General features: G+C 37.8%; 1 protein-coding gene and 1 long non-coding RNA gene across 2 annotated transcripts in view; one reads left to right on the top strand and one right to left on the bottom strand.

Annotated features, from left to right (window-relative positions):
* Positions 1-20,495, top strand: part of LOC309845582 — a 56,513-nt gene that overhangs the window by 16,071 nt on the left and 19,947 nt on the right. The window contains exon 2 of the long non-coding RNA XR_014301351.1: positions 15,684-15,835. This is a non-coding gene — a long non-coding RNA (uncharacterized lncRNA). The remainder of the gene's footprint in view (positions 1-15,683; positions 15,836-20,495) is intronic.
* Positions 1-20,495, bottom strand: part of SPMIP4 (sperm microtubule inner protein 4) — a 41,629-nt gene that overhangs the window by 7,331 nt on the left and 13,803 nt on the right. The window contains exons 4-7 of the mRNA XM_082693713.1: positions 12,586-12,657; positions 10,488-10,517; positions 6,699-6,880; positions 4,164-4,252 (exon numbers count right to left, since the gene is read on the bottom strand). Of these exons, the coding sequence (XP_082549839.1) occupies positions 4,164-4,252; positions 6,699-6,880; positions 10,488-10,517; positions 12,586-12,657 (373 nt within the window). The remainder of the gene's footprint in view (positions 1-4,163; positions 4,253-6,698; positions 6,881-10,487; positions 10,518-12,585; positions 12,658-20,495) is intronic.

Genomic DNA, 20,495 nt, shown 5'->3' with positions numbered 1-20,495 from the left:
ACTCGATAGGAATTTGTTGATCCAATGTCCTATTCACAGGGTGACGTTTGTGTTTGATACGCAAGACAAGTACAAAAGCAGGAAGGAATTCCGGTTCCCGAGATATTATGTAGCTAGGCAGATACTCCAGTCTACCAAGGAGTGGTGTCAGTTGTTTTAACTGGGAATGCATTTTCAGAGGAGTGGTGCCATATAAATTGTAGTTACATTCCCTGGTAGCCCATAAAGTCTGTGTAACTCATAAGTCGCTTAATAAACATTTGCTGAATACCTGGTACATGCACAGCTATATGCAGGCATCTAAGGGTCTGTGATAAGGACCAAAACTCCATAAGTTGCCATAGAATAACATAAATTAATACTATTACAATACATTAAAAAAACCAAGAAATTAAATATCGTTTTTTGCTCTTAGTCTTGAATGATGGCACTTAACCAGGTTTAATAGAGGGAATAAGAACAGGTTTATTTTGGAGACCACTCTGCCCTTTGGAGAGCTTAGTACGGATATCCTGACTCCTTAGTGGATCATGTTTCACTTAATTCTTTTAAATCAGCATCATTTTACATTAAGTTGGGATTAGAAATTATTTCATTTATATACGAAATGAATAGAGAACACAAAAGAGAGTGTGTGTGTAAATAAGAGATGAGAGACTGGCAGAGATACTTTCCTTTGGTAACTAGCTAGGACTTGGGAAGAGAGAGATGAAGGGAGAAGAGGTTGCACAATAGGAGGAAAGTCTGCCTGTGATGGAGGAGGAAGAGTGGAGGGGCAAGACCATAAATGGGGAAGCCTGCAGGGTAGAGAAGAGAGAGCCTACCAGTTTATGTCCCATTCTGGATGCGTTAGCTGTTGCTGGAGATGAGCAGGTGGGAGGGTGGGGCCCAGGGTCCAGGTGGTGATGGGAAGGTGAACTGTGGGCAGCCAGTTATTTGATGACACATCTTTAAAGGAGGAACCTGTGTCCTTGCCAAATCTATTGTGGTTATTTGAGGATGAGTGTGGATTATGGGTGTTCTTGTGGAGAGACAGAACTGTCCTAGGAATAAGGAATGTAACTTTAGGAGGGGAATGGGCACTTCAGATTAGAAAAACAGCAGGTAGTTCAAGCAGGAAACCACAATCCTCTGTAGGGGTGATAGGAGTGGATGCTCTTTCCAAGAGAAGCCAAAGGTCTTTCCAAATATTTACAGTTAAGGAAAATTGGATAGCAGGCTCAGTTAGGCTTTGAAAACAGTTTGTTGGTTAGAGAGGTTTATGGCACTTGACCTCCGTGGTTATTATATCTCATCATACTGTAAAGATCATTACAAGGGGCAACTGGGTGACTCGGTTGGTTAAGTGTCTGACTCTTAATTTTGGCTCAGGTCATGATCTCAGGGTCATGAGCTTGAGCCCCTATGTTGGGCTCTGAGCTGAGTCTGGAGCAGAAGGCAACTTTAACCCTAAGCTTTCTGTCTACTAATAGTGCTGAGTGCTCTTACATGCATTTCATTCTCAAGACAACCCTACAAGGTAGAGTGCATTACAATTGCTATTTTATCTATGAGGAAACTGAGGTGGTAAAGAGTTAAATGTATTATTCAGGGCCATACAACTGATACATTTTAGAGCCAGGAGCTGTGCCACTTTAAAATGTATACTCTTTACCAAATGTTACACATGTTGTCTTATTGGCTTGGATAGAAACACTAAAATATGGCTTCTGCGGTTTTCTGTTCTATAGCCAGGAGATACATTTTGGAATGACTTAAGTTACTCATGTCCTTACCCCTCCCTCCCACCCTCAGGGAATGACGATTATAATTACATCATCAGTTATGATGTGAGTAGAGTACAGCCTGAGAATTGGGATTTCTAAAAGCACCTCAGGTAATTCTAATGTGCAGCCAAGGTTGAGCACCACTGTTTGAGCAATAGGAAAGGTAAATACTATAAAAATATTCTCCTTTAACAAAAATAGAACATTGCAGATAAAGTTGACCACTTCCACCGGTGAAGTGGTGAAAGGCAGGGGAGGACAAGTATAGGTATTATCGTAAAGGGGGAAAAATGAGTCATGAGATACTCCCATCAAGCTCAGTATTAATTTTATTTTTATTTTTTCATCCAGCAAAGTGCAAAACTTGATTAGAATTAGGGATAAACCAGAAAAATAATTGAGAAGTTGACGAGATTAGCATAGATTAAGAAAAGATTAATCATTGGAAGAAGAGTCAGATAAATCAGTCAAAAATATTTATATACAAAGTGCTATGGGAAATATACATATTATAAAATATTCCATTTTTAAAGAGCTTGTAACTTATTTGAAATATAAAATACATGTGAAAAATTACTGGTTACTATAAGTGTTACATAGGGGCGCCTGGGTGGCTCGGTGGGTGAGCCTCTGCCTTCGGCTCAGGTCATGATCCCAGGGTCCTGGGATTGAGCCCCCCATCGGGCTTTCTGCTCAGCAGGGAGCCTGCTTCCTCCTCACCCACCCTCTGCCTGCCTCTCTGCCCACTTGTGATCTCTGTTGAATAAATACATAAAATATTTAATAAAAAAAATAAGTGTTATAGAAAGTCAGAAGAAGAGAAATCATTTCTATTGTAGTAATAATGCTTATAAATTATAGCACTTTCTATTTTCCAAAGTGCTTTTATATCGTTCATATCCTCATATCCTATGAAGTTTATAGGACAGATTTTACTGAAGTCATATAGGTACATTTTACTAGTGAAAGCTCAGAGAAGAGAAACAGTATTTCTTACATCACCAAAAGAACAAATGGCAGAAATCGGAATAACTAGAGCACAGGTCTGCTGATTTGGTTCACTTTTTGATGTGCGGCAGAAACAATGAGAGTTGCACTGAGCCCTGAGGAATGAGCAAGTCTGAGATAGGTCAAGGGACCCTGAAAGGAGAGCACTCCAGGAGTGGGCCATGGCCATCCACCTGTTCAGGGACCGGGAGCTGAGCCAGGCTGTAGGAAGGAAGGCAGGCCAGACTCTGAAGGGTCTTTGGAGCTCCGTTAAAGCCTTGGGATTTACACTTAAGTAAAGTGGAGCTAGTCAAGACTGTTGCAAAGGGGCAAGATTTGGGGACAGCAGCGTTTTCCTGAGCAGGATGAAGGGAGGGAGATTGAAAGAAAGAACTGAACCACAGAGCTGGAGACTTGGGCTATTACGTGTAATGACAGAATAGTCTCAAGAATAACTTCTATTTCTAGGTTACTTTGATATACACCTTGCATGGAAGAATGAAAGAGGTCCAGTAATATAGATGATTCTTTAAGGATTTTTCTTGATGTACAACTTTACAAAGAACAGTCACGAAATTGCTTCCTTCAGAGGTGACTGTGTGACACCGCAGGGACCACACTCCAGCCTGCCACAGTCATCGCCTCAAATAAAATTCAAATGTTTCTAGCCTTGTATAATTATTTCTTGCCCACCTCATGGATTCTTAGGTGCAAGACGATGATATATGGAGAATGCTTGGCACTGCCTCTCACAAACTAACTGGTCAATGTCAGCTCTTACAATTTTCAAATGTGTAGATCTTTTCCTTCAGCATTTAACATTTTTTCTTTCTATCTACCTGGAGTCTTGGTACAGAGGATAAGAGCAAAGACTGGAGTCTGACAAGCTTGAGTTCTATGATTATAAGATATCCACAAACTCTCTGAGCCACAGAAATGGGAATAAGTTTTGGAGTTCATGTAAGGGCTAAGTGATATATTGTATCCAAAGTGCTTAGTGTGTAGCAATTTCTCAATGCACAGTGGCCATTGTTTTACTTTTGATTCTATACAAATATAGTGCTTGGAACAAAATTGTAAATCTTCCTGAAAAATTTTCATTTACTCTGTATATTTGGAGTTACTTAATATATGGTGAATTATAAGAATAGAGTTGGGGAGTACACAGTGAGTGAAACGCAGCCCTCCACCCTCTTTCAGTGGGGAACCTTTTTTTGTAATCATGGAAATATATAACTGCCCAAAGTATATGAAATCAGCTAAGAAAATAAAGGATGTGTATCATGGCCAAAATCTCAAGTTTTTTAACCAGATAGAAAATAAAAGAATCCATCTTTTGGGTTTTTATAAATGTATACAGTAAAAACATTTTTTACTTTGTTTTAAACACATATTTTAAAAGGTACTTACATCATAGTATACACCCTGTCCTGGCCAAGTCAAGCCTTTCTTTTTAGAATCCATTGGAAGATCAAGCAGTTCATATCTGTAAGGATTACCTGAAATTTTTAGGAAGAGCACAGTTATCCTGAATATACAAGAAAGTTTTCTGTGAATGGGGTTTTGGGGTGCAATAAATAGAAATGAGATGATGGGGTAGAGAGCAATGCAGGTGCACGTTTTAGCTACTGTTATAGCTTTGTTTGAATTCTTCCTCCTCTTAATGAGCAGCACACGGGCCACACACAGTGAGACTGAGCCTCTAACCTGAGGTGTGGCCAGCAGCACAAGAGAGCCCCATACTGCACCACTCTGATTAATGAAAGGGATTCCCAGGTAAGTTGTTAACTTTTAAAAAAATTATCATATAATGTATTATTAGCTCCAGGGGTACAGGTCTGTGAATCATCAGGCTTACACAATTCACAGCCCTCACCATAGCACATACCCTCCCCAATGTCCATAACTCAGCCACCCTATCCCTACCCCCCACCACCCAGCAACCCTCAGTTTGTTTCCTGAGATTAAGAGTCTCTTATGGTTTGTCTCCCTCCTGATCCCATCTTGTTTCATTTTTTCCTTCCCGACCCCCCAAACCCCCAACGTTGCCTCTCAAATTCCTCATATCAGGGAGATCATATGGTAATTGCCTTTCTCTGATTGACTTATTTCGCTTCATATAATACCCTCTGGTTTCATCCATGTCATTGCAAATGTCAGGATTTCATTTCTTTTGATGGCTGCATAGTATTCCATTGTGCATATCTACCACATCTTTACCCATTCATCTGTTGATGGGCATCTAGGTTCTTTCCATAGTTTGGCTATTGTGGATATTGTTGCTTTAAGCATTTGGAGGCACGTGCCCCTTTGGATCACTACATTTGTATCTTTAGGATAAATAAATACCCAGTAAGTTAAAATTTTCCGGGATCCTCTTTCTGGTCTCTGAAGGCTTGGCAAATACATTTCTATACCACATGATTTGGGCTTTTCCTGACCAAATATCAAGACACAGAATTAGTACTTGCTTACCAGAAATTTATTGCAAGAGAACATTTTAAAGACTCTAGCTTCTTAGGTATTAGTGGTGGTTTGATAAACTTTATCAAAAACAGCATGGCCTCCCCTGATCCTGTAATAAGTTCTGCATTAAAGAATGCTCTAACATCCATCCTCAGGGGTAATAAGAGTGTAGGTTGGCATTTAGTGAACATTTACCATGTACCAGTGCTGTACTAAGTGTTTTATATCTATCATCACATTAGCATGAGGAACGTATTGTTATTTCCACTTTAACAAATGAAACTGAGGCACGAAGAATTTAAGCAGCTTGCCCAAGATCACACAGCTAGTAAGTTGAATAATTCAAACTCAGGCAATGTGGTACTAGAGCCTGCACTCTTAACCCATATACTATTGATTTCTATTAGAGAAAAGTTAAAGTAAGTGTAAAAAAAAAAAAGAGTAGGAAACCTAATGCAATAGTAGTTTTTGGAAAGGTTATTTATGAGGTCATACAATATACTCATTTTTTAAAATACTCATCTTTTTAAAGTCCTCCAAGGGGAGCTTTGCTATGGTCCATGGTACATGGCAGAGCTAGAATTCTATCCGTGTAGTCTGACTCCATAGCTCTTAAACACTCCACTATTATGTCTCTCAAAATGTTACTATGTCCTAATGAGGTGCTGAAGCTGATATTGATGATGGTAAACATTTGGACCTCAATATTTATGTCCAGAGGAACTGCATTATAGGAAAGGTCTTGGGTCTTCCCTTCCTCAAAGCCTAAATGTATTCAACAAATGTCTTTCTTGGCCAACCCTGCACCTTTTCTGTCACCTTCAATTACCTCTTCTCTAGTATGCTCAGTCTTTCTCCATAGGTTTTTTTCTTTGTGTTAAGGTGTCTAGTGTAGAGGAATCTTGATGACTAGTATATGGGCTTACTATCCTAATACACATCTGGAAAGACCCCAAGGTTTGAATCTGAAGAAGATGCCCCAAGGTGTTAAGAGGACCTAAACAAACTGTTCCCATTTCCTTCCGAGTGTTATTTCAGTGACAGCCTTTCAGTTTCATCACAACTGCTATACTCATGTCTAGACCCTGATGATCTGATCCAGATATCATCCTTGTGCTGATCACCTGAACTAGGGTGAAATCTTGAAAAGGTAAACCATGAGAGAGAGCAGGAAGGAAATAAAAATAGAAAATACAAGTAGAATAAAAACAATGCTACAATGTTTGGTTTCTGATTCTACCATGGAAGGCTCTGTATAAAGAAGAAAAGTTAAGAGCACCTGCAGAGAATCTGATGTACTTGGTCTGTGGTAGGGTCCCAGATAATTCTAAAGTGCAGCCACTGTTAAGAACAACTTTCATAATGTACTGGTGGGTCACACTTTTGTGACTTGAGTCCTTTCCCCTACTTAATTTTATTATTGAATACAGTTCACATATGAGAAGACTCAATACTGTTTTGATATCAAATCACATTTACCTCTTGTTTTCAAAATCGTTGTACCATAAGCCTTCGTTGGCACAGTGGGAGGAAATGGCTGTTGGCTTCGGCCTTTAATGCCTGTGTAGAGATCCTTAGGTGATGTAAATGTCGGGAACATGGCACCACGGGAGATGTGTGTGTGGTATGGATGTTCAATCGGATATGAGGAACAGATTTCTCTGAGATTTAGTTGAGCAAACAAAACAGAAGTGCAATTGAAAAAAATTAATCATCAAGTATTTATTGGGATTCTTGTGGCAAGTACTGTTCTAATCCCTGGGGATATGATAGTGAGCCAAAGTCCCTGGACTCATGGAGTTAGTGGAGTATATTCCACTAAACATGAGATTTTCTTAATTTTGCTAGACAAATTAATTTTTAAAGTAAATCATACTGAATTATTTATTGGTGTATAACTCTCACGACTGTTGCAGAAGATACATGAAATTTGTAGTTTTTAGAATGCTATAGGAAGTATTTCCAGTTGCTTTTCAATTCCTGCCACTTGTTTTAAGAGGATTCCATTACTTTATTTTATGGGATCATTTTGGGCATTCAGTATGCAGAGTGATCTGTAATCATTTTGCATTGAACTTTCAATCTAGGCCATCTGTTTCTTTTAAGCAGTTAATCAACAAACTATCCTGCCTGTTTATGCATGCAGAACTGTTTAGAAATCAAAAAGCCGAAAATTGCTAGTGTGCTGATGGGAAAAAAAAAAAAAAAACAAGTTAAAAAACCCATAGGGATATAATTTTCCTATGATTTGAAAAACTAGCAGAGTTCTTAAAAGAACTAGCAGAGTGTTTAAAAAATTGTGAGAGCTGGCCCAGATTTGGGCCCCTACTACTTCCTTGGCATACTGATGCTAAACTGTACTGAATTCAGCAGCCTTGGCATCTTGGTGGGCTCTCTGAAATACCTAGCAGTATAAGATTCTTTATTTTATTTTATTTTATTTATTTATTTGACATATAGAGATTACAAGTAGACAGAGAGGCAGGCTGAGAAAGAGGAGGAAGCAGGCCCCCTGCTGAGCAGAAAGCCTGATGCGGGGCTCGATCCCAGGATCCTAGCCAAAGGCAGAGGCTTTAACCCACTGAGCCACCCAGATGCCCCAGCAGTATAAGATTCTTAACAAGTTCCTGGTCTCTCCTAGATACCACAAGAAGTGAAGGTTGATTTGTAAGAGAAAAAGTTGACTCCCAAGCAAAAGTCATTCACAAGGCCAGCGAGTTTTTTCTGTTTTTGTGTATCGTGATTGGTTTTCTTGCCCTTGTCACAAACTCTTCTCAGGTGAACACATTTTTGTCTTGGGTGTAGCATCATTTTATTGTGAATCACTAAGCACTTTTCTAACTTATTTACTTTGCTTAAAAAGCACCACATCAACTACTACATGCTTGGTATGAGGCACAAGTTCATCAGCTCTGTGATGACATGAGAACACAGAATCAAGACTTTCATTCCTCAATTCTAACTGACTGATGTCCCTTGTAATTATAAAACCACTAGCCTAGTAACTGCTTTGAAGCAATACCAGCTGTACTTCATTTTATAGAAGACACAATAATTTCCATTTATTCTAAATAAATATTTCCATTGTCTAATTTGGTGCATTCTGTAGTTTACTATCCCTCTTGAATTCACTTCCCCTTACAAACTGGCTTGAAAATAAGTGATCATTTATAGTTTGAGCAAACTATTTGTGTGAATAAAACAGGAATGAACACATTTTTGCTCATGGGGAGGATGTCCAATCTAAGTTAGGAAAAGGATGGAGTTTACTGAGGTCTAGTAAAAAGCCCATGTTCTAGGGGAAGTTCTTAGACATTCAGAGCCTTGGGTGACTGCAGGTGAAGTGGTCAGGAAGCAGGGGACCTGGGCAAGAAAGAGGTCCCAGGGACAGTGGAGAATGAAATGAGAAAGGCTGGGGTTCAAATACTGTCCAACAGTCAAAGACATTTAGTCACAAAACATATTGGAAAGAATGGCTGAGTTAATAGAGTGTAATGATTGTCTCAATATGTGCTGATTAACTTACTTCTCTGGGAAGAAGATTTGTCCTGATTCTCTTGGATTTTTTCCTAGTATGTGTCAGTTTGAGCAAAGATGGTTGAATTAGTGGGAATGGGGAATCAATGAGGGATTAATTTTTTAAACTTCCAGTTCTATTTCCCACAGATTTGATGACGTTTAAGGAAATGTGGTATGACTGTTTCATAAAATGGTCACATTTGTACAAAAATATCTCAGTGGGTAATGTGGAAGGTCCTGAGACATTGTAACTACTGTATGAATAGGAATTCTACTCAGAGGACATTGCCTTGACATGATAATCCCAACAATAAGTACAACAACAACAGTGAAGCATTTATATGCTAGGCCTTGTGCTAACTGCTTTATCTCTAACCTTTATCAGAGGATCATTCAACAAGCTGAGTAAATGCTAGCATGCTCCCAGAGGTCAGGGCAGGGTGGCCCCATTTTCAACTAATCTGATGTTGGTTAGGACTTCCTGACAAAGGTCATTACATTGGTTTTCATTGTATCTTGTTCTCATCACAAAGACATGAACGGAAAGTAGAGATTGAGGCAAAGATCATGTTAAATTACAAAAAAAGAACCACAAAAATTTCATAAGCCATTTTTCCCCCCCCTGGGAATTGGTTCCCTTGATAGAAAGCTTGCAAAATGTGTATACATAGTTATTGGGTCCTTTTGGTTTTGTCTGTAGCTAGGATTTTGGCTTTGTGAAGAAGGGATAAAAGGTTAGGAAGTTAGGAAGGCATGGAGTGGCCCTGATTAATTATGATCATTTGGGATGAAGGCAGAAATTTTTTCCCCTCAGATTCTAGAAACTGTTTCCTAGTTAATAGTATTGAGTTATTTCTGGTAATGATTTAGCAAGACATATTTTATTCTAAGACCTGCAAGCTATGGACTCTGTGTGTCTTGAGTCTATGTATAATACAAGATTTTATTCAATATCTTGTATGTATTATAAAGGTTATTTTTGTTTGTTAAAAAATCTGAGTAAAGCATGGATTTTAGTTAATAGCAATGCATCAATAATGACTCATGAATTTTGACAAATATACCATACTAATATAGGATGTTGTTAATAGGGAAACTGGGTATGAGGTATATAGGAGTTCTATACAATTTTTCAAGTAATTCTATAAATTCAAACTCTACTAAATTAAAAAGCTTGTTAAAAAAGGTTAGCAGTGGGACGCCTGGGTGGCTCAGTTGGTTAAGCAGCTGCCTTCGGCTCAGGTCATGATCCCAGTGTCCTGGGATCAAGTCCCACATCAGGCTCCTTGCTCTGCAGGGAGCCTGCTTCTCCCTCTGACTCTTCCTTCCACTCTGTCTGCCTGTGCTCGCTCTCACTCACTCTCTCTCTGACAAATAAATAAAATTAAAAAAAAAAAAAAAAGGTTAGCAGTATATAATAGCCTCTCCTCCCACTTGTTAAAAAAAATCTTTCATTAGGGGCACCTGGGTGGCTCAGTCGTTAAGTGTTTGCCTTCAGCTCAGATCATGATCCCAGAGTCCTGGGATTGAGCCCCACATTGGACTCCCTGCTCAGCGGGGAGCCTGCTTCTCCCTCTCCTACTCCCCCTGCTAGTGATACATCTCTCACTATGTCCCTCTCTGTCAAATAAATAAAACCTAAAAAAAAAAATCTTCCATGAAAAGGTGTATTTATCCTTACACTGTCTGAGGATTGCCAATATTTCTTTCTTGATTGTACAGGGAAGGAAAATATAAGTATATACTCACCCTACTGTTGAATTAGGTGGTTTGGGTATCCTAGAATAAAAACAGGAAATAAATCCCAATTTTTAATATTAAGGACTTTTAAAAGCATACATTCCTTTTAGAAATTTGCTTAAGAATAATGATGTATCCCACTTTCAAACTACAGTGTCTTTATGATAATATTCTTGATTGGCTTTCTGGAACACTGGATATTGGCCAGACAGATACGATGTCCTCATATCTCAGTTCTGTTGATCCATCTAACTTCAGTCCCACTCACTACCCATTTTTCATTTCCTATTTGCAGTACAGGTGCAGGACTTACTGCTTCTAATGATAATATGGTTTTGGTTCTTATTGACATTCACCCTCATAATCAGGCAATAGCCAAAGTGCTCAGAGGCAGCCTGACACAATACATGTGGTGCAATTACATGACCTAAAGTGAACTGAGTGGCTGGTGGGACAAGATGTGTAAGTACTGTGTGTGCTTTGTCCCTTTGCCCAGGATTGCTGATCTCTCATGATCGTAAATATTGCCCACTTGACAGAAGGGCTAGAACAAAACTGAACAAGTTCCTAGAGGCATGTCTTTTCTGAATCAGTTCATTTGAGGCCAAGATCATGTTAAATTACAAAAAAAGAGCCACTGTTGTGTATTTACTAATTACTCTGAGCCCTGCCTGCCAAGAAATAATACTGAACCTGAGGAGCAAAGTCCACACTAGAGAAGGAATGTTACCTGCTTTTATTGGACTCAACACTTAGTTTCAGCCTATGCAGATATTTCTGAAATATTTCAGGCACAAAAAATGAATATAATGTTATCTGTTGATAGCAAAGATCCATAAAATATACTATTCAATTGTTGTATGTTTATTTAGAAAGTAGTACATAAGCTATATACTTTTTTGAGTCCACAGTGTATTATAAACACATAGTTCACATTAATTTTAAGAAACTTATGTCTTTCTTTATTTGGACTCCAGGTTTGTAGGCTTGGTACTAGTATAAAACAAACAAACAAACAAAAAAAACCAAAAACTGAAATATATCTTCTAGTTTTATTTGTGGTTGAGTTGGGATGGGGGGGCAGTGAATATGAAGAATCCCAGGGGTATTGTTACTAGGGTAGCTATGAAACATTAAATCAGCATCTAAAATTTTTCTCAAGTGACAAATTTAGCTATGCTATTGACAAGAATATACCTAAAATGCATTTACTTTAAAATGGAAAAAATAAAGGAAAGTTTTTCAAAAAATTACAAGTTTAAAAGTTTGAATAAAAATTAAAAATGCTCAGAGACACCAGTTCCTTGGCTTAAATCCGTCCATTATTTTACTGCTGCACTCTACATTTACTTTTCAAAGTTTACTGATCCCAAAGGGATCAGTAACCAGAGCCTACCAACCACAAAATTCATGTCTTTTTGGCTCCCTCTTGTGGCTGAACTCTGTATTAACTTTCTTCCTATAAATAGTCCCAACAGTTCTAATAAAGGGAAGGAAGTGATATTTTCATTTTTAGTTCAGTGTTGTCAGTGTTTTATTTTTATATGAAAATTAAAAAGTATGCTTTTGTAATAATGTACACCAAACTATTTCAAAGAGGAAAACATAATACACTGGAAAATAACTCCTCTGATTAAAAATATTCCTATCCAAAAAGGAGACTAAGGGAGTAATTTTATTACAAATTATTTGTTAGTTGTCATAATTAACCTCCAGGCTCATAAGATCCTGATGAAAACTATTGTTGAGGGAGCTGGGGCATTTTCTGTGAATGTTTTAAGAAATTTAACTGATTCTTACTAGATTAACTAGGTCAAAGGCAGGGAAAGGGACCCAGATGACTTGTGTGAATTCTTTCAAACATTACTATTCTATATTTTGTGTTTTTTTCTTGTTAAATGCCACAAACTCTTAGTGGGTTTTGGATTATTTGTTTTATTTCTGTTTCTTTGGTCTTGGTTTCTATTATTAATGATAGCTGTTTAAGAAAAAAAGGAACACTTTTTCTAAAAGTTCCCATTTTGGGGCTTTTTTATTTCTCATAAAACTCATTTTTACTTAAAAAAGTTATTTGTCCCAATATAAGGAAAAGAAACCCCAAACTTACAAAGAATCATTTCCATAGATGTCACTTTTTTTATTCTGCGTCAAATAATAGAATTGTTCAATAGGAAGTTTTCTGAAAAGAAAAGATTAAGTTGAACACCTTTTCAAATTAAAGCAGTGATGTCAGATATAAAAGACAAATAGACAAATAATATAACCATGTTTATATGGAAATTCAGTATATGAAAAGTGGCATTTTAAGTCAGTGGAAAAGGATTTACTTTTCAGTAAACAATGCAGGAAAAATTCACTAGCCATTTGAAGAAGAATAGATTTGTATTTCATACTGTGCATAAAGATAATTTCAGATGGATTAAAAATCTAAAGAATTGGGAAAAACAAATATTAAGATATACAAGAATATGTTTTTTTCTTTGTGGTGGGGAAAACTTTTTTTTTTTTTTTTTAAATAAAGGGAGAGAGGGGGAGGTGAGGGGGAAAGGGAGAGAGAGAATGTTAAGCCAGGCTTGCGCCCCCGGCAGAGCCCAGTGCAGGCTCAATCTCACAACCCTGAGATCATGTCCTGAGCTGAAATCAAGAGTCCAGTGCTTCACTGACTGAGCCACCCAGATGCCCCATGTGAGGAAAACATTTTAAATTATATTTTTCTTTTAAACTCAAAATCTAAAAGGAAATTTTGTAACATCAGCAGAAAAACTTTTGAAGACAGGATGGAATAAAAAAAGCTAAAAGTTTGGAAGAAATTTTTGCAAAAAGATATGTAAAGGATTAATATGTAGAACATAAGAATCTGTAACTAAAATACAATAAAAATGGGCAAAGAATAAGATCTGAAAAGGGAATATAAATGACCATACATAAGAAAATATAAACATAAGTACTCAAACAGAGAAATGTACTCTGATAACCAAGATAACCTTTATACTTATTAGATGGGCAAAAATTATAGTTTGATAATATAACACAGTTGTCCAAGAGTATGGGGACATAGATATTATTATATACTACCATGAGAATATAAAGCATTTGGGCTATATTACTGAAATTGAAAATATTCATATATTGTGACCCATAACTTTCACTAAGGATTTTCTCTAGAGGAATATTTGTGCCTGAGCTCAAGGAAGCCTGTATAAGAAGAATATTCATTACATATAGTTAATGCCAAAAAAAAAAGAGGAAAAAATATGAAGATGTCTAAATAGTCCATGATGCATCTATATTGTGGAACACAAAGAGAAATTAAAAATAATTTAATAGATCTGTGTTTACAGTCTCTAGATTGTAAAGAGAAAAAAAGAACCAAATTGCCTACTACTATATATGCAGTAATTCCACACATAAACAATATACTGCATATATTGTCAATGGGTACATGTACGATTATATAATTGTGAACAAAAAGTGTGAAGGAGACATACCAAAGTGGTAACAGTGGTTCTCTCTAGGAAGGAAACTGGGTTTAGTGGGGCAGTGGTCAGAGGAAACTGGACCTTGTCTTTGATTTTTTTTAGAAAGACTTATTTTTTTAGAGCAGTTTTAGGTTCACAGCAAAGTTGAGAGAAGATAAATTTCCTATACGCCCTTCGTCCTCACACATACTAAGCCTCCCTCACGATTAACACACCCCGCTGGAGTGGTACATGTGTTACAGCTGATGAACCTACATTGTTACCACCTAAAGTTCATAGCTTACATTAGCCTTCACTCTTGATGCCTGTAATGTTTTAGGATGTATGGTGGTGCTCAACTGTCACTTGTGGCTCCCCGTATCTTTTAAATACTCATCTCACCTACCCAAGATAGGTTCTAAAAAACTTGCTTTTCAGCCTCTGAGAATGGTCCTAGAGTGTGAGGGTTATTTTTACCACACAAGAATGCTTGAAGGGTACTTCATAATTAGGTAGATAAAGTGACCAACTCTGTATCAGTCAGGCCCTCTCCAGTCACCCCAGGGCTTGCTCCGTGGCTTCATGGAGGCAGGACAGAAGTCATGGGTAGATTCAGCAACATGAACTTCTCTTCAAACTCACCTGGCCACATCTGAGTTTGCCAGCAGAAGTCACTAACCCTAAGTATCTCATAGAGAAAAACCTCCTTAGGTGTGCTAGTCAGCCCTCTGGGGGCAGGCTGATTACACTGGACCCCTTCCATCAGGAAAGAGGTGATTTATCCCAGCATGAGTATATACTTACAAAGATGGATTTGCCTTTCCTTCTCACTAAACTTCTGCCAGTTACATCACCAGTGGACTTACTGAATACCTTCTTCGCTGCATGCCATCTTACAGAATACTACTTTTGACTAAGGAACTCAATTTACCACCAAAGAAATAAAGCACTGATTGAATATAGAGAACACACACACAACCATTTCTGGTTGAAGCTTGTCCTTAAGAGTGTGGCACATGCTCTGAATGAGTGACCAATAAATGGTTTCTCTAGCCAGAATGGGTGGTGTAAAAAAATGAAGGGTGGAAATGGGAGTGGTACCTCTCACTGTTACACTTATTATTACACTTGAGAAAAATTTTACTTCCTTCCCAGCCACGTTGAGTTTTGCTGGTTTTGAGGTCAAGGGAGAAATGCTTCATCAGGAAACACAGTGGCCCCATTGAATTGGAAGTTGAACTGATGATGTGGTAATTGGGGTTCCTTATGATTGGGGGAAACAGGCAAGGAGGGATTATACCAAATAGATTGGGATGATTGATCCTGAATGTCAAGAGTAAGAGGACTGCTGTTATGTCATGATGGGGAAAAGGAGTGTCTCTAGAATCTAAAGAATATTTTGGGCATCTCCTGGTATTGTTTCTAGTGGCATAAAGTTAATGGAATACTGGAGTAGCTTCACACAGGCAGAACCACTAATTGCTAGATCTCTCAGGAAGAAAACTGCAGGCCCTGCACCAGGTAATGAACTCCTACCAGTTCAGGTACTGGCTGAGGGAAAGGGAACTTGGATGTAGGTATGTAATTATATTAATATATAGATAATGATGTTATACAAGTATGTTTTTATAGACTGTAATATATATAACATGGAAATATTATAACGTATTTATTATATTTCTAAGTATTAACTAGTTTTATTTTTTGCATTCACCTTTTTCCCTTATTTCTTTATTACTCTTTATAGGGTGTTAACGATGATTTACTTCATTAAGTGCATAGCTGTGGATATCAGGACAAGGTTATAACTGAACTAGAGAGGAGAACATCACTCAGAGCTCTTGGACTTGGAGCTGGATGCAGGAACTGATAAGACTCTGAATTTCCCCTTTTGAGGAGGTGAGTGCATTTTCATTTGTATGAAAAAGTCTTGCATTTTCTTACTCTGGCAGCAGTTCTCCAATTTTGTTACATGTTAGAATTACCTGAGGGGTTTTCTTAAAATGGGGATTCTGTCTCGGTCAACCTGGGGTGGGGGGCGGTCCAAGATTTTGCATTCACCGTTTCCTTGATGCTGCCGGTCCCTGGAACCCACGTTGAATAGAAAAGTATATTATTGTCATTGCTGCTATTATTTAGCATGGCAGTTGGCTGGCTGGCACAGATGGCTTGCATCTTTATAACACCCTCTCTACATTTTGTTAGTTTTCCACATTTTGAATATCCCATTTTCCCAGGAAGAATCCAGAAAATCTACTTCCAGTCTCTTGAGCAACCAGGGTGCAAATGTGTACCCTCCGTTCTGCCAGTCGTCCATATCTGCCCTGGACTTTGATTTGAATGTGAGTGGCCTGAGAACACAGGCTTCTTTGTGAATAAAATAATATAACCAGGTTGTATCTCAGTGTCAGTAGTTCCACTTCAGTTTTTTTCCATTGTATTAGATAAGTCTTTTTGATTTTCAGATTCAGTTCTTAATTTCAAGGGAACTTTCTTGTGTATCTCTGAGTACTTAGTTCTGTTAGATTTACTTATTATTTGTTGTTTTACTTGTTAGATGATCTACATTTGGGACTTTAGTTTTCCTTATGATAAGTAATTATTCTTATCTTTTTAATTTAGCATATCTTCATTTTTATTGCTTTAATATCCTTATCTTTCCCCTCTGCCTTACCGATGTACAGTCACATCTATCCGGTTTCTTGCTGCTGCTTTTTGTACTAGATTTGTGCATGCTTTTGTGTAGTTGTTTTTCTCATTTTTCCCTTAGCCCTGTGATCTCCCCTTTTATAATGTTCTATCGTTTAATCATTTTTAATTAGATTCATATACTTATTTTGTCCTTTAGAGAATCTACTTTTGTTTCCTGGGCTGTTTTTTCTCAGACTAGTTTCTTCATGTGTTTTATATATTAAAAAAATATGTAATATATGTATTATACATATATATCATATCTTTTCTTTTCCTGTTTTACAAAATTGCCTTACCATATGTTCTCATGTTGTGTGTATTTAATTGAACAGCTCTGTCTAAACCCAGCTATTTGTTTTGATACAGTGTGAGTAAATTCTTGATTCTGTCATCTGAAATCAGTTGGCCTTTCTGTCTGTTCTACAGGCTTGACGATGGAATATTATTGTCTCTGTATTTCTTTAGCCTCGGGATGGAGGTGCAGAGAGTAAGTGCTGAGGTTGTGTCAGATAGAATACAAGCATCTGGGGTACGACAGTCTAAGATCCTGTTAAATGTCCTCTATAGGGCTCATTCCTTTCAGTTAGGGAAGTAGCCATACCTTCCCTCCAGTCATCGCAGTATTCTGGAAGAATACACATTCTGCACAACTTCATCTCTCTTGAGATCTTGCTGTTTTAAGATAGAGGCTTCTATTCTTGAGGCATTCTTTCTACTCTAACAGGATTACCTACTCAGACTTTCAATCTTCTCTTCAAATTGGAGGATTTGAACACACATCAACAACATTGAACAAACACTGAACAACAAAATCAGGATTTTGTTGACTCACCTAGTCTCCATGTGCATTTGGAATGAAGGGATGGGATTGGGTATAAATCCTCTCAGCCAATAGTGTGGCTTTCCACTGTGCCTCCAGCACTTCCAGGGAGAGTCTGGAAGTACAGGCTGCTGGTATTATTTTGGTTGTCACAATGAATGAGACTGGTATTAGGTTAAGGGCCAGAGATGTTGGGCCAAAGAAGTGTCCTGCTCCAAATGCCCTCTTGAGGAAAATTTAGTTAGAACTGCAATAAACTACATATAATTTTCTTTCCTTAGCACATTCAAATTAATGGCATAAGGTGTTCTTTTTGTATTGTTTAGGGGCCTGCTGGTAAATTTCCCATTTATTTCACTTATTTAGGTAACAGGAGAGGGATATTCTATGATTTTGCTTCATAAACATTAACCTTCAAGCATCACTACCATGACCACCACTGCCACTGCCCCTAATACTTATCATTATTATAGAGTGCTAGTTATAGTTAGCAGGAATTTCAGAGTAGTCTTTAGTTCACAGAGCTCTGGATATCTATTTAACAGCTTCTTAACATTTGCCAGTACCTTAGAGGAAGATCCATTTCCTTTTTCTGAAATAAAGTAAAAATGTTGCTACTTTACTAACTTATAAAAAGAAGTGCTTATGGGGGCACCTAGGTGGCTCAGTTGGTTAAGCTCTGACTCTGGGCTCCAGCTCAGGTCATGATCTCAGGGGGGTGAGATTGAGCCCCACATGGGCTTCACGCTCAGGGCAGAGTTGGCCTGAGATTCTCTCTTTCTCCCCTTCTGCGCTGTCTCTGCTTTCACACACACATGTGCACTTTCTCAATAAATACATAAAATCTTAAAAAAAAGAGAAGTGTTTATGGAAGTGAAAATGAAGTTACAAATTTTTATTACTTTGTAACGTCATTCTTCTAAATGGACTAAATGAATGTGTGCCAAATTAGGTGATGACAGCTTTGCTTGGAATTTCTGAAACTTGCCCCTCTGGTTAAGTAGATACTGTTAAAGTTCTTTACAAGAGTTTTACTTAGATATAGTTATGTCATGAAGCGCTGGGAGGAAGAGTGACATTGGGAAGGGGGACGTTGCACTGGAAAATGCATATATAAATGCATGTGATCATAATTCCATTAGTAAGCCATGTTCTTTTACTTTCTTAACTTCAGATGACATACCGTAGGACATTTCACTCGATACTTTTCTAAGCAGTAGGTACTTTCAGTTTACCAAGTCAGATGACAGGAGGGCTGGTGAAGCAAAGGAGTGATCCTGTTTCTGCTAAGTGATGCCTGTTTATCACCACAGCACCCCCCTGCAAATCCCCAGCAGGGAAGGTGGTAGAGTATGATTGGTAGCACAAGCTCTTATGTGGACCACGTGAGGCTTCACACCTCAGAGAGCTAGAGAATACTCTTATTATTTTGTATAAAAGGCCCTTTTTTTGGGAGAAAGAAAAATACTGTGACACAAGTTATTCCCTATTAAGAAACAAGTAAAAACTATGTTGTAGTGGTTTGTCAAGGGATGTGCGTTATATCTGAAAACAGGACTGTGTCCTAAATATATTTTTAAGAGATAAATATGCCAAAGTGGTTACATTTGACCTAAAAGGATATGAAGAGAACAGAACACAGGAACCTGCATTTCTGAGTCGGAGATGGTGGGTGTTCTAGTTGGAACAAGTACTTCATCTCCCAGTGGCCTACCCAAGGCTGCCTTCAGTGAGGCAGCAGACACAAACCTCTCATTTCAAACTGATTTCCCTTAAGACACTCCTCTTTGGCTCTCTCTTTGCTCTAGGATTCTGTGAGTACAATTCTGATCCTTTTAGAAGGTTGTGCATTGTTTTAATACATAAATTTCGAGGGTAACCCACATAAACTCCATAAGGAGCTGTACCTCTAGTATCTAGCACAATACTTACTATACTCAAATTGTTGCATAAATGGATAGCTAGAGTAAATCATGAATGGAATGAGCGGATGAAAGAATTTGCTTGGGCTTTGGACTCAAAGAAACATGGACTCCAGTCCCTTTCCACAACTTCATAGTTGTCTGTTCCAGGGAAAGTTCCTGCTGTGTATTGTAAAACCAGGAGAACAATAGTTTCCTTTCCTACAAAGATATTATAGATCTGTATTATATTATAAAGTAAGTTCCATGAGAGTGGGGACTTAAAAAAAAGTGTTGGATGAATGAATGATCTTGACGTCCTTGCTATCTAATAATGTGTCAATATTTGCATCTAATAGGACTGACAGGCCTTTTCATTTGCCTGCTTTTTATTGCTTCACTGAGGCTTCATTAAAGTTGTTGGCTGCCACATGTCATTAATGTGGCTCTTTCTCTACTTGCAGCTTGTCTTCCTTTATTTTTTTTAATGGCTTTAGCTAGATTGTTGTAAACTAGGTAAGCAGGTTTGTTAGATAAAAACAAGTAGGTAGGTACCGTGTTAAAGTTTGATTGTGCTTTGAGTAAATTTCATAGTTTTTTTTTGAAGTTTCATATTTTTCGCAAATAGTTAATGTGACATTTAATTTGCTCAGATTTTTTTGCTTTCTCTTCAGTTTTAATGTGTTTTGAATAAAATTGTTGAAAGTGACTGTAAGGGCACCTGGTGGCTCAGTGGGTTAAAGCCTCTGCCTTTGGCTCAGGTCATGATCCCAGGGTCCTGGGATCGAGCCCCACATCGGGCTCTCTGCTCCGTGGAGAGCCTGCTTCCTCCTCTCTCTCTGCCTGCCTCTCTGCCTACTTGTGATCTCTGTTCTGTCAAATAAATAAATAAAATGTTTAAAAAAGAAAAGAAAAGAAAGTGACTGTAAAAGTTATAAATGATTATTGCAATATTTTAATACTTGAAAATGGTGCCCAGTAGTTTCTGATGAGTACAGATTGATGAACAATTAGAAATCAAAAGTTCCCCAAATCAACATCTGTACAAATTAGGCCAGCTATTTGCTCAAGCAAAAACATTTTTTAATTTAATGTCTCTCAAGAATATTCCCATCTAGTTTTAGATAAAATGTGATTAGCAAGGGAA

The sequence above is a fragment of the Mustela nivalis genome (genome assembly GCF_964662115.1).
Source record: "Mustela nivalis genome assembly, chromosome: 12".
In the NCBI taxonomy this organism is placed as follows: domain Eukaryota; kingdom Metazoa; phylum Chordata; class Mammalia; order Carnivora; family Mustelidae; genus Mustela; species Mustela nivalis.
This window is presented reverse-complemented; position numbering and strand designations above follow the sequence as displayed.